This window comes from Anser anser, assembly GCF_964211835.1.
Source record: "Anser anser genome assembly, chromosome: 1".
NCBI lineage: Eukaryota > Metazoa > Chordata > Aves > Anseriformes > Anatidae > Anser > Anser anser.
In genome coordinates, this window is record NC_139720.1 from 139,130,744 (window position 1) to 139,145,745 (window position 15,002).

Here is a 15,002-nt window from a genome sequence, read left to right on the forward strand (position 1 = left end):
CAGAATCAGAACCGATTGCTATTTCACCTGCAGGTGACAGTACACAAGCATGGGGACATATAGCGTGTCGAGAGCAAAATCTGCAGCTTACAACCCGAGATTCAATCAGTCGTTTCAGCACAGGCAAGCCTGAAGTTACCAGCAAAAAAGAAATCCAGCAAGGCTGCCATTTATAAAAGATACTGTGAGGAAATTACAACAAAACTTCCCTTTCCTGCACATTGCTGGAAGCAGTTGCCACTTGGGCACATGGGCTCCAGCCTTGCCAGCTGCTCTGGGAGTGTCTGTTCCAGTGGGAGGGAGGTATGTGCAGGCAAGGTTTTATTCAAAACACAAATGGCCAAGAACACCTGATACTTTTTATCACCGCAGGTCTCCCCAAAACAGGATGAGATCTTCCAAGGATGGGCAAAGTTATGGTTCGATTGCAAAGGTTTGGTTTTATCTGAAACAAAATAAGCAACGTAATGACGTGGTGGGGAGAGATGATGGGCTCCAGCAGATCAATTAAGCACAACTACAGCTGAGGGCTGTAAAACTGTAACGTAAAAAGGAAGCTGCAGATGCCCGGCAATCAGTATTGATGTTTCTGTTGCTGGAAACATCATGGGAAAAATGGATATTTTATGAGAAACTCAAGAAAATACGTAAAAGAGTCACTACAAGTAGTTTAATCAATAAATCAATATACTATAATTGCAAATGAAGCAGGAGAATAAACAATAAAAACTACTGAAACAAATTATGTCATTAGAGAAGAAACTTACAATATTCCATACTTTATTAGGGTGAGAGTCTTTTTACCACAACAGAAAAAATACCATCAGATATTTAAAGTAATAGAGTTTAAAAAGTTTTAAAATAAAAAAAGATCAGTTTTAAAATATTCCATGTATTTCATTAGCTTTTCATCCTTTCCTGATGAGATTTTGTAATCGTGTCATGGTTTCAAAGCAAAAGATGCTGAACACCCACATAAGACCTTCTGATTTGTCTTGCTTAAGTCAGTCAGTCTTCTGGACTCCATTCTGAAGAGCGTGCATTTAACCTGCAAATGGGTACGGCGGGATTCCTTTCACCCCTAGCCCAGTTATCTGTCAAAAAAAAAAAAGACGGGAAGAAAAAAGATAAATGCAATGAGTCACCACTACCGAACACTTGCTTTTCTTTCAAAACCAGGCATGCTTTAATTTAGAAACGGACCGTGTCCAACTTGACATGCTACTGTACGTTGTATACTGCAGCTCATCACAGCCTGGAATTTCAACCTGTGCTCCTTCTCTAAAGCTAAGTAATCACAGGCCACAGTCTGTTCCTCAGTCCATCGTCCATTCCCCCAGAGCCTCTTCTCAGATACTGCTAAGCCTTAACTCTGCACTTTACAATGTAACTTTTGGTATGTACCTATATGGAAGACTAGGGCTTTAAAAAAAAACAATACCAAAGTGACGTTTTTTAAAGAGAGAATTTAGTTAAAACTAAGTAGAGAGTAAATAAAAGTGGACGTTTTTATCTGCCATTGTTTAGGACACAAACCATCTTCTTCCTGTAACAAACAGAAAACTCTCTCTTGGGAGGGGGAGCAGTAGAAAGAGATGATGGCATAGAAAATTTGCAGTATCAACTACCATATTGCACATTACATATTGCAGGACCTACAGGGCACTTCTTGGTCCATTCTACGTGCTACTATGGATGTAACCAGTTAAAAATTTCAAACCAAAAAGCATTTTCAAATCTCTAAATACATTTAAATTTCTCCTTCTGCAACAGGAACCAAAAATATAAAGAATAGCTTAACGTGTATTATTGATGTTCTAACAGCCACCCTCTTCCCACTTCCCACCACTCCGACTGACTTGTTGTCTAAGCGCAGGAGGAAAAGAATGGCCTTCCGAAACTAAAGTAAAAAGAATCATTCACCTTGAAAATCCCACCAGCCTGCGGCTGTCGTGAAAGCCACTCTTTATCCATCCCGTCACGGGCAGAAGTCACATACATTTCTGAATAATCCTTTCCTCCGAAGCAGCAGGAAGTTGTCTTGTCAACAGGAAGCTTCACAGTCTGGATTCTTTTTCCTGGAGAAAAACACCCATGCTGTTTCTTGTTTGTCTACTTACAGCAAGGAACTTAAACAAATTATTGCGAATAACCAGTGTGGAGCCAGGTGCTCCACAAAAACGAATCCCAGGGCCTAGGGAGGTCTCATGCTGTGCTTCAGCATACTGATGAGCACCGCGACAAAGAAGGCAGACTTCTGTAAACCACATGGTTGTTGACCATGTATCACTTGACAAGTTTCAATCTCAGTTATCACAAATGAATCCCGCCCCAAAACCCAGCGTGTCCTCTAATTAAATGCTAACATCCACAGCACAGACATCTACATCTGAGCTCATCATCTAGGCTGCCCATACAGGCAATGGAAATGGGATTTAATTCCTCCTTAAAACAGGTCACACGAAACACGCCCTAGACCTGCTGACTTCTCTATTTTAACTACAAAGGAAGCCCGGAGCGAGCGGAGCTCGTGCAACTCTCACTACGCCTCTACCGCCTGAAGTTAGGGAAGATTAATTCCTAGAAGATTTTCTTGAAATTTCAATAGCCTTTCAAATTAAGCTTGCATAAAATAGGGATCATGGGACACGTCTGAAGTTTACAAAAAAACTCGGGGCAACCATAAACAATATTATGCATTTATTATACCAACAAATAACTACCATCCTAATGACAGCAGTAAACGGATTGCCCCTGGCATCAACCAGAAGACTGCTGAGATGCTTCACAGCAAATTTTTCTACAATTCCTCCCAAACCTGGGCAATATAATAATGGCTTGTACCCATTACGCCTGCTTTATTTACCTACAATTGACTTTCTCTTTCTGGAAATATACTAAAGCACATGAATACAAAAATATGTGATCACATACAAAATATGTGATTTCCCTGGCCCCCCATTTATGTGTGCACAAGGCTTGGTCCCTTTACAGCAACTAACTGGTCAACGGCATGTTGAAACGACGGGATAGAAACTTTGATAATGGGAACTTTGATATGAGAAAGAAAACGGAAAGTTTGGTCCACTTAACACCTATGAGAAGTTTTTGGTCTTCTCCAGAGCTGGGCACCATTTCCTAGGGCGTGTTTATCAAAGTATCCTCGTCTTTCCTTTTACGTGCCCCAAACCTTTTGCCTCACCCAACAATCTGTGCCTTGGTCTTTTGCAATGAGCAGCACTGCAGTGAATGTACAAAAGCACAGCCCAAATGGCTTCACCTGTACCAGATCTCTAAGCAGGGCACAAGCACGGGTGAGCACAGGGCCCTGTTACTGAGCTGTTGGTGCAGTCCTGGCTCAGTTTTGGCTCAGACCCCACCTAGCTGGGGCTGCTGCTCCCAATGGACAGTCTGGGCTCTGGTTTGGTGTGGGGAGACAGCCTGGCTGTGCAACATAAGCTGCAGTAAGTTACTTGGTGCAGGACTAAGGGAGATCTCCTGATCCACTTTACTTGCTAGAAGGAATGTAACCAGTCTATCCAAAACTCGGGACTGGGAAGGATGAATGGAATTGTCTTTGTCTTGCTGAATGCCCTGACACATGGGCTGGGTACTTTTAATTTGCTTTGCTTTTAACTCCAAAATAAATGAAAGAAAATAGCAAGCCAGCAGCGGTGAAAGAGCCTCTTGTATGTAATAGCCAGGGAAGTCTGACTCTGGGATTCCTGATGTTGTATAACAAGCTTATTTGGCACTGACCCACCCACAATGGCCAAAGTAAAAAACAAAATTAAAAAAAAAATCACAATCACAATCAGTGTAATGGTGCTTAGATTGTCAGAGATTATAGGCATATCTGGTTACCTCCTTTTCTCCCCTAAGAAGAGCAAATTTTTCAAAATATATAGAAACTTGGGAAGGAGAAAGTCCTGTCCGTTGCTTGGGAGTGACGAGGACCAAACCGAGTTCCAAGACAATGCTCCTGCCAACTGGCACCAGCAGCACTTTGTGGTTATCCACTCAGCTGGAAGTAGAAGGATTACATGGCTATGTGGGTTACACGGTGTCTTATAAAACACTCCAGAGGCCACCCTAGAAATTGGCTGTCAGCAAGTCTGGGCAAAAAGGAGCAAGAATGGCATTCAGAGAGAGAAAACATGCGCTGTAGGAGAAGAGGCATGAGCCCCTGGGATAAGGGGAGAGACCCTGACTGTGCTTGCACAGTGGTCTTAGCAGAGACAGCCTAGAAGATATTGTTTACAAAACTCTGAAATGAGCAACTTCTTGGAGATGCAGGAAAATCTGCACCTGGATGCCCTGAAATCCACCTGAAGAATTATTTACCTGTGCTTGGTACCTATAGATGGGAGACACTTAGCAAATCCTTTGGACCCCGTACAATTGAGGGATATGAAACACACCGATGAGGAAGAACTGGAAAATATCTAATTCCTCATTCAAAGGCACAGTTTCATAAAACTGGAAGTTCACTGGACGTGACCAGAGGTACGAGAAGACTTGGCAGCATGCAAGTTAGACATCCCTTTCAAGCCCTTTGCGCAGCCAGTGGGGTCAGCCAGCACAGCCTTTCTCTGCAGCACAGCCTGAATCCAAGGGTGGCAGCCATCTAGGCTAAAGAAGCCCCGAACTGAAAAGCCACTTCACCCTGACCCTCAGAGCCTTCATTTAGAAAAGATGCCAAACAAACACGTTGCCTCGCCCATCCTCCTATAAATATAATCCAAGCTTTGCTATCAGTGAGACCTGAAAATCCCCCACAAGCTTCAGCTGAGCCCTCTATCAGTGGATGTATCTGACAGCCATCCCAGCCGTGCTTGCTAGCTATTGTGCTGCAAGTGAGGTTTTCATGGAGTTATCTTCAAACCCGTCTGGATCATCTCCCCAAGTAGTTACACTCCCTCAGAATTCTGCAAATTGCAGATTTTACAGATTACTTTAAAAGAAAGAAGGCTCCTTCTGACACGGACACGCAGCCTGTGAAACTCCTTGCTGCTGCTCGCCATGGGTGCTCAGGGCTTCACACGGTTGAAGGGAGACAGGACGAGTTCATGGATGAGAAATCCACTGGCAGTTAGAGGTGCACCAGACACCACATCCAGCTCAGGAAGACCCTGAGATGAAAACAGGAGGAAGCTGGGAGAGCATTAGGCTGTGTACCCCACTTCCCCTCTTCTTACATTTTCCCTATGCATCTGCTTATGGACACTACTGTTATTAGCTTTCCCCTAAAAAAACACCTTACCTCCCTCCAAAAGGGAGCAGGAAAGGGAAAAAAAAATGAAAAAAAAAAAAAAGGTGAGAGCCTACAAGGAAAAAGGTACAAACAGGGAACAAGGGAGGAAAATGGTAAAGTCCACTGCTCCGTGAGGGTATTCACAGGGCTGCTGGAGCTTGCCCAGGTGTGCTCTGCCCTCTAGGAGGAGGGACCAGAAACAGGTCCCAGAGCTGCTGGGATCTCCCAGCTGAAGCTTCATCCTACCAGGCTTGTGGAGCAGGCTCTGCAGGACAGGAGGAAGTCCCACAGGTTGGCAGGGCCTTGGATGGGTATAAATAAAACAGCGATGGGAAAAACACTGCCTGAGCCTCAGTTAAGAGGCTCTGCAGAATTTGGAAGAGAGGTGGCAGCCTGACACGTGTGCCGGGGTCTGCAGCGTGCTGTGGATGGAAGAGGCACGCACCAAGGGAAGCTGGCATCCCTGAGCCTGCAGCCTCACAAAACCCCACGACTTCTGTTAGGGCAGGACCTGGGTTCGAGAGACCCCAAACGCAGCTCGGTGCAGCCTGTGCTGTCTGGAATCTGTCAAAACCAAGCTCCCATTCTCACCCACCGGCCCCTTGCAGACAGTGTGGTGCAGTCTCTCTCTCTTCACAAGTATTTATACCCAGACTAAACGATGCCTGGCAGACCACCAACGTCGAAATGGGAGCAGCAACACGTGACGGGCTCAATCATGTCTTGGGTGTGCCCAAGACACATTACTGTGGGAATGATAAAATGCCACGGAGTCTATTAAATATACTTTTATGATTTCAGTTGCAAAATTTATCACGTAAATAATTTTCAACAATAAAAAAATGTTTCTGGCATCAGTGGCATGCGCGGCTTGAATTAACTTTAGGTAAATAGCCCAAAAAAACACCATGCTAAAAAAAAGCAAGACATGAAATGGCTTAAGTCATCTTTGCAATTTCATGGCTTATCCATATTTTTCCATGTCATTTATCATCAATAAGGCGAACACTGGACGTGAGAGGATGCTAACTCTTTGAGAGATGCAAGAGGATGTCATCGTGGGTGTCTACCATCAACCACCCATCCAGGATGACTGCATGAGTGAGCTATTTGATAAGCAACCAGAAGTCTCTGGATCTATTGCCCTTATCGTTATGGCAGATTTCAAGTTCCCAGACATTAACACTAACTGGGAGTATCATACTGCCACAGTAAGGAAGTCTGGGGAATTCCAAAAGCATGCTGAAGATAATTTTCTGTCACAAGTACTTAGTGAGCCAACAAGGAAAAGCGCCCCTCCTAAACCTGTTGTTTGAGAATAGAGAAGGCCTCGTGGGAGAGGTGACAGTAGGTGGCCTCAGCTGGAGGACTGTGACAGGAGGAGCAATGTCTTTCCATTTGTGGCCACCAAAACTGTCAGGGACCAGTTGTATCAGCTGGATGTTCCTAAGTCCATGGGGCCTGATGGGATTCACCCCAAAGTGCTGAACGAGTTGGCAGATGTAATAGCTGGGCCAGCCTCAACAATTTACCAAGGGTCTTGAGAGTCTGTGGAGGTCCCCGCTGACTGGAAGCCAGCCAACATTATACTGATCTACAGGAAGGGTACGAGAGAAGACCTGGAAAACTACAAACCTGTTAGTCAAACCTCAGTCCCTGGAAAAGTCATGAAGAAGATGGGTGCTATCAATGGGTATTTAAGGAGCAAAGCTATTATCAAGCTTAGTCAACATGGGTTCATGAAGAGAAAACCCTGCCTGAGTAATTTGATCTCCTTCTATGATAAGGTCACCTGCTTGGTGGATGAAGGGAAGGCGATGGATGTAATATTTCTGCATTTTAGTAAGGCCTTTGATACCATCCCTCACAGCATCCTGGACAAATTATCAGCTGTGAGATAAAACAGTATATGCTGTGTAGTGTTGGTGCAGCCTCACCTTGAATACTGTGTTCAGTTCTGGGCTCCACAACACAAAAAGGATGTTAAGGTACTTGAAAGCATCCAGAGGAGGGCAGCAAAGCTGGTAGAAGGGCTGGAAGGCACGTGCTGTGAGGAGGCAGGGGACACCTGGGCTGCCCAGCCTGGAGAAAGGAGGCCGAGAGGCGACCTCAGCGCTCTCTGCAGCATCTGAGGAGGGGAGGCGCAGAGGGAGGTGCCGGTCTCTGCTCCCAGGACACACGGGAACGGCACAGAGCTGTGCTGGGGGGTCAGGCTGGGATTAGGAAAGATTTCTTTACCATGAGGGTGGTCAAACCCTGGGACAGGCTTCCTAGAGAGGTGGTTGCTGCCCTTGCATGTCAGTGTTCAAGAGGCATTTGGACAATGCCTTCATTACTGTGCTTTGACTTGTGGTTAGCCCTGAAGTGGTCAGGCAGTTCAACTTGATGATCTTTGTAAGGCCCTTCCAACTCAACTAATTATTCTATTCTAACTCAAACAATTTGCACATATAATGGTAATCCAACAGCAACTTTATCTTTTCCAACACAACTGAGGCTGGGAACAATGGAGACTTATTTACAAAGCTAACTTTTAGGAGCAGAGACATAAAACTGCTAAATAAAAAGAAAAAATAAAGAAAAAAATAATTATTTAAAAAGAACAGTCGTACCATTTCTGTGTTGAGGGAAGAAAAAAACCAAAACCTTACTCCTTGCATCTTTTTTCTTTGTTTAAATTCTGCAGAATTCAAGTCCACCATTGGCAAGGACTTACCTGTCTCTGGGTCAAGACGAATCACCCTCCCACCATCATAGCAAGCTACCCAGAGTTTGCCTTCCGTATCAATGCACATCCCATCAGGAATGCTCTCCTCTTTTTCCAGTTTGTATATACTCCTACGGTTGCCTGCAAGATAGAAAAAAAAAAACGACAAAATTACAAAATTACACAATGTAGTTCCTTTTTCTGATGCTTTTTTCTAATGTACCACTCATGTTCCCTACTTACAATATTAAATAAGTAACTGAATAAATTAACGTCATATATATATATGTATATATATTCAGAACATGAGCTATGTATTCTAAAAGCAGATTGGATTTTTTGAAGTATGGGTTGCTTCCAGTCAGAGAAATTGAACTTTCAAACAGAAAAGACTTTCAAACAGATTGCTGGAACGTGCCAATAATCACTGTTCCAACACAAAGCTGACCTTCAGATATATAAACTGAGAGTTTATATAAACAGAGAGTTAGGAAAAGCATCAACTTCAAAGGCACACTGTCAACTTAAAAACAAATAGTTCTATCTGAACTTTTATCCACTGTTATTAAAGAAGATTAAAACCAACTTTCCAACACTGTTTATTTTATGCTCTGACAACCTCAATGTTTCTCATATGTTGCAATACTTTTAATGAGTTTCCCTTGTGCTCCTAGGGATTATCAGATTGCCCACAGAAAAAGAAGGGGGGGACCACACCACTTCCTAACGAAAAATTCAATTGCAAACCAAAAACATAGCAGAGACATCAGGACAAGATGCTATACCTAAAATAACGCTGAATTCACACTGTTAAAGCTAACTGAATTTGAAATTTACAGGGCTCTTTTAAAGCAAAATTCTGCAGCCCATGTATTCAAAAGCAATTTCTTAGTCCAAGTCACTGGAATTTTCTTTTGCCCAAGCTTGTAGAAGCCCTTAAGGGCATGTTTTGTTTTGTTTTAAATAAATGAAGGAAGAAGAGCTTTGAGTTACTGCTCTCCAGTTGTTGCTTAGCTCTGTCTGCACGATCTTTATTTAAGAGCTTAGGTTTTAAAAAACAAAATGGGGTGAAAAAAAAATCTAAAGAAGCCTAGCAGAGGTTTTGCAAAAGACAGGCTCATGCAGCCACAGAAATCTAACCATCTACAAAATCTAACAAGAAACACTTTGCCCTTTTTACACAGGAAGATCAGATACACATCATGTTTAATAACAGTACTCCAGACTACTACTCAAATTCTATCATGCAATTTAAATATTTTATAATATTAGCAACAGCTTCTGACTAGTTTGAGACAGTAGCCTATGTGGGCACAAATGAGTTTTGATATGGCTTCTGCTCCTTTGTTCTACAGAGGATTCTGAAGAAGTGCTCTCAAATCTCAGATCACAATTCATCTTCTTGGTAATAACCAGCATGAAAACTAACACCACAATCTTCAAGCACAAGTGCGTGATTTAAAATAGGACGATTCATACCAATTTTTCCAGTTTGGAGATCATAATCAAAGGCATCCACTGAGTAGGACAAGCTGTCAATGTAAAAGAAGGTTTTGTGATCCAGCGACCAGTCCAGCCCATTAGAAATGTCCACCTGATCAAAGTGCTTCACTACGGAGAGGTCAGGGCAAAGTGTATACAGAGAGCCTTGGTTTCTTTCCAGCACAGCAGGTCGAATCTCCTCAGCCATCGTACCTGTGTGGAGACAAAGGGGAGAAAAGCATGTTCAGAGCGAGTGGGCTCTCCCCAGGGTTTGCCAGAAGGAGAAGGCAGCAGGAAGGGGGGTTTCAGAAAATCAAGGAAGAAACTGAGTTAAAAACAAAAGAGAAAGGCAGATTTCAGAAGTGCTGCCCTTAGCAGATTTCAACACAGAGCCTTTGTTTTGTCTGTTGAACTGTGACAGAAATGGCATGCAGTGTGACTTCTGCAACATGCTTTACTTGGTCACTCAAAAATTAAGGTGTGGGCAGCATTTATCTTCCAACATACCTGAACATTTTATATAGAAGAGACATTGCAAAAAGTTTCCTCCTCCCTAAGAACTAGCTTTGCAAAAGCCTTTTCAAAAACAAATCTCATCTTTGTGGTTCTAGGTTGTCACCTGAGACTGGTTCTTGAGAAGCTTTGTAAAAGCAAGTTAAAGTAAACCCGGGGACCTAACTACACAGCAGATGTACAGAACGGTGTTTTTAAAAACAGGAGAGAGAGAGAGAATAAGGGTGCGGCTGAGGTGGAATGGTACCTCTGGAGATCATCCAGTCCCACCCCCTGCTCAGAGCAGGGTCAGGTACAGCAGGTTGCTCAGGGCCGTGGCCAGTCTTTAATACCTCCACAGATGGACACTCCACTGCCTCTGGGGGCAACCTGTGCCACTGTTTGACTGTCCTAATAGATGATCAGTAAAAGAGCTTTCTTACATTTAAACACAATTTCCTTAACTTCTATGTCCATTGCTTCTTGTCCCGTCACTGGCACCTCCAAGCAGAACCTGGCTCTGTCGTCCTTACCACCACCCCCATCAGGTACTCATACCCACGGATAAGATACCCTGAGCCTTCTCTTCTCCAGTGTTTCTGTTGGCTCTTTACCAGCGCTCAAAACCAGTACACCAACAGGGAGGAGGAGACAAGGTCAGTGCCTGAAATTAGGTGGGCTCCTAATAGCAGGCCTCTTTTTACAAAAATAGTCCTGATAAGATGTTGGCCAGGTGATACAAATGCATTTCTAAATGGGGTTAAACTCTGCTTGAAGAATAAAATCTGATCTACAAGCTACAAATATGAATATATAACATGAACTATGTAGTTCGTATTTATATATATATATCAACTAGGAATGAACGCTTACTGCATCTACAAGTGATCACTGCATGTGGTCTGTAAAACCTAAGGGGAGGAGCAGGGCAAGCAGGGAGCAGCAGGAGAAAGGCAGCAGACCCAGCATACCTGCGAAATACCTCCCCGCGGGATCCACTTTCCCATCGTTGAATCGGTTGTTTGGTTTATCCTTGTCCACGTGAGCGATGGTGGTTACCAACTGCTCCTTCCATTTCAAAGCAGCGAACCTGGTTCCCAGGGTGACGACATAATCCCCCGATTTCCGAAGAGCCACGGAGCTCACAGGGGCATCTAAAAACAGGGTGCAATGGACGAGAGGCACGTGCTGTGAAGACATTTCTTTCCTGCCCAGCTGCCGCTCACTTTAGACATGCAAGCAGTTCACGCTGGACTCAGTCAGACCACAGGCATGAGAAACAACCTACTTTTCTATCAACAAAACTGCACTGCGACAGGTCACGATGCCGTGCAGTTCAGACATGCCTCTAGCAGCACCAAAAACACGCTGAGGAGTGGCAGAGCTTTCCAAGGGTTAAAGCAAAGCAGAAAATTAGTAAACGCTCCACGGTTAGTTTACACTATTATGCAGTAAAACCTCAATTGCAGGTTATTATAAAGGAATTAGTTTTAAAAAAAAGAGAGAGAGAGAGAGAAAGAAATGAGTGTGAAGATAGTATTTCTGTAAAAGCCTCAATCGGGTATAATGTAAGGAGTAACAACTTTAAATAGAGCAATAAAATCTGGGATAGTATTTACCAGACAAGACTTAGGAATATGCACAGGACTGATCCCCAACATTTTAATTAAAAAAAAAGACAAATAACATTACTTGCATTTATAGCTTTACAGAGGTATAATTAGGTAATAGTTTCACTAATGCTTATAACCCCCTTAACCCATTGCTGCTGATGACAGGAGCTGCTCCCTTCCTGCTGCTTGCTCGTGGCTTGGGCTGCCCCTTTGCTGTGCAGCCCTAGCAGGCCACCTCTGTGTTAGAAATCCAACGCAGGCACTGCCCAGCCGCATACGTGCTTATGCATGAGGACAGCTGTCAGGACACACGCAGTTCCCCAAGCAGCTGGGATGCACCGCTAATTCTGGGTCTAACTTGGATAACTCCATCACAGGAGATGTGTGAGCACGCTGCTGAGGCTGCTGGTGGTCTGGGCTCACCTACGCTGGGCGAGTGGGTGCCTCTTTCCCCTTCACAGCACAGCACCACAAGGGGAAGGGGTGCATCAGGTTGGAAAGATGGATACGGCCACCCCCCCGGTCACTGCACAAATGCAGCATAAGTGAGCATACCAGCCCTGGTGCCTGGCTCAGCCTGCAGAGGGCTTTGTTAAGCAGCATCCACAGGAATGGATTTCTTTGCAAGACCATTTTATGCTGGGCAGAAAAGTGACCATAAGGTCTCCCCCCAGCACGGGTATGTGCGTAGCGGTGTTTTCCCTGCGGAGCAGAAAAGGGCATTTGAAGGTACTGCTAACCATAGGGCTGTCGTAATTCTCCGTAAGCTTCAGTGACGAGTCACTTCCCTCTCGTTTCCCACTTTGGACAAGAACCCACTATTTTAATCACATGGCACTCTGCAAATGTTCTTTTTTTTTTCCCTATGTCTGTTAATCACACTATTCTCAAAGGCACAGCTATTAATTATGACTGTTTTATTACTAAACAGAGGAAATTGAAGGAATTTTTTTTTAAAAAAAGAGAAGTAGCTACTTCAGCTCCCCCTGTTCAGTTATCCTTTCTGCATCTCCAGAGAGGCCACGCACAAGGCACTGCACCTCCGAGAGAAGGCCTGGGTTAGGGGGTGCTCCTTCGGCCAGGGTAAGAGGAAGCAAGTTTGGAAAACAACAAAATCAGGCCTCCCTTTCCCTGAAGGCTGGTATCTGGGATAATTTTAAGGGCGGAAAGTCCGGATCAGTTTGTCGTGGATAATGCGAACAGTTTACGGGTGGGCAAAAGCAAGGGGTTTTCACCAAGAGGTGCTGAATGCGAGGAAAATACAGAATGGTAGAAATATTAAAAGCCAAGTAACTGAAGTACTTAAGGGACTTTGTTGAGACAGAGGAGCATTTACGCCACCACGCCGAGAAGCAAACCTGCGGCTCTTCCTTCTTGCGGGTTAGCGCGCCTGCTCCTTACAGGGACAAATAAACGACCGAGGCTCTGGCTGCTATCGCTGTTACCTTACGGAAGAAAGCGGGTACCGGCCCGGCAGCGCCTTACCCAGGGGCACAGCCTGCACCTGCCCGGTGCCGGGGCTCCAGCGGCAAACCCTCCTGCCCGTGATGTCGACGCAGAGCAGCGCGCTCTCCCTCTCGTCCCACACCGGGGACTCCCCGATGCCGTAGCCGCCGCTCACGACACACTCCACCCTGACAGACGACATGCCTGCGGGGCGGCACGGCGCACGGTTGCTCACCACGGACCCGTTTTGTGCCCCCCTTTTCCCACACCAACACGCCCCCCCCCCCCCAAAAAAAAAAGCCCCGGACCCGCGCAGCCGCCCCCCGTTCACCGGGCCCTCCCCGGCCGCTCCTCCTCCCACCCACCGCGGGGCGTCGTCGTTAGGAATAAAATAAAAAATAAAGTAGAAAACAAAGCGACATGCCAGCCGCGGCCCTACCTGCAGCCAGCAGGGCGCCGCGGGCCCCGGCCGCCGCTTTTATGGGGCGGGAGGCGGGGGCTGGGGGGCGGCCGCGCTCCGCCGGGGCCCGGGGCCCTCCCCGGGGCACCGCAGGCCCGGCCCGAGGCCCCGCGGCCCCACACGAGGCCCTGAGGCTGCCCCCGGCCCCATGGGGGTTATGGGGGCCGTGGGATCACGACAGGGCTCCGTGGCCCTGGGGAACCTGTGGGTGTTGTGGCTGGGGTGCCCGGCTGTGCTAGCGCCGGCGCCCCGTGACATGGTGGATTACCTTTTGGCTTGGGTCCAGTCGCCCCCGGAGAGATCCATGATATAAAAATGGCTCCGCTGGCGGCGCTGCGTGTCCCGTGGCTCTTGGCAGTGCCAGCTGCTCCTTTCCACAAGCTCCAGTGTTAGTGTGGCTGCTCCACAGCCTGCCCCTCACCGGGCTCCGGCCCTTCTGGCAGCCCCGCTACTCCAGCGGCACCCACACAGGTCTTCCCGCCTGGTCACAGCCCCCATTACAGGCTTCATCAGCTCCTCACAAATCCTACATCTTCCTACGGGCAGTTACTGGGTTACCTCTATCCATGCATCAGGCACTCGCATCTTGGTTTTCATTCGGCTCCATTTGCTTTTCTGTTTGGGAAGTTGACGGGCGACACGTCCTCACCAAGACGTGTTTCATGCAGGCTTCCCTCAGTGTAACACCAATGTGCTGCCTATCAGCCTACTGTCATCTTGCCTGAGTAGTTTGGCTCTTTATTTTATGGGCTCGTGTAGCATTACTGCAGCCTATGCTAAGCATCAGTTTTTCTCTTTCTGTCCCTGCTGTGGTGTCATGTAACACACAGCAGGATTTCATCCCAGACCTGAGGCAAGCGCATTAGTACTGCCTGCCAGCACAGAAAACACACATCCAGAAAGAAAGTACTGCAGTAGCTGGTGGGTTTTTGTTTGTTTGCATACAATTTACAAGGAAAGAAGAGGTATTAAAAATGAATAAATTAAAGGAATTAATGGATAATTTGTAAGTACAGTGAAATTCAATTGCCACTTTTTTAAAAGCTCAGCCACGTTTGCTGCTCTCCTGGTGTCCTTGCATGCCACAAGGCCATTTGGGATGTGCACAGCTCATGCAATATCTTCCTGACATCACCAGCGAGAGATGCTCACACCCGCAACCCACCCGGCGGGTCTCTGCTCCTTGCTGACTTAGGCATTTGCCAGCATGGTTTGGAGGCATCAAAACAAGCTGTGTGTTGGCACACACCTTGGGAGAAAATTAACAGCTCCTGTGAGCTCCAGGTTACAACACAAACTCTCTCTTCTGCCGAAGTGACAAGTATTTTGAACTTAGATCTCTAGTTACACAGCACGGTACTCCTCTCTTTTGCCTTTGCTGTAATAGCTAACCCAGGCTCGCTGGAAGGTAAAATAAAATGGGGAGCAATTCACGGGTTCCTTCATTCATGAAAGCCTTCACAAAGCATGACAGCAGAGTCCTTCTGGCAGCACAGGTTTACCAGGGGAAGGAAGAGGGCAGGGAAGGTGGCTGCCAAAGGCTTCCCA

The 15,002-nt window shown here is 46.0% G+C and overlaps 1 protein-coding gene across 3 annotated transcripts; it reads right to left on the minus strand.

Annotated features, from left to right (window-relative positions):
• Positions 1-648: 648 nt before the first annotated feature.
• LOC310884133 (regucalcin) lies at positions 649-14,177 on the minus strand. Of its 3 annotated transcripts, none has more exons than XM_083805503.1 (7): positions 13,723-14,177; positions 13,034-13,198; positions 10,907-11,089; positions 9,441-9,656; positions 7,971-8,102; positions 1,924-2,078; positions 649-1,094 (listed from the first exon to the last, which is right to left on the minus strand). In XM_083805503.1, exons 2-7 carry the CDS (start codon positions 13,194-13,196, stop codon positions 1,044-1,046), a joined length of 900 nt encoding a protein of 299 aa, XP_083661629.1. In that variant the 5' UTR covers positions 13,197-13,198; positions 13,723-14,177; the 3' UTR covers positions 649-1,043. The 3 variants fall into 3 exon arrangements, with proteins under 3 accessions (XP_083661629.1, XP_083661628.1, XP_083661627.1); XM_083805502.1 differs by lacking the exon at positions 13,723-14,177 and adding an exon at positions 13,434-13,638; XM_083805501.1 differs by lacking the exon at positions 13,723-14,177 and adding an exon at positions 13,360-13,441.
• Positions 14,178-15,002: the final 825 nt, after the last annotated feature.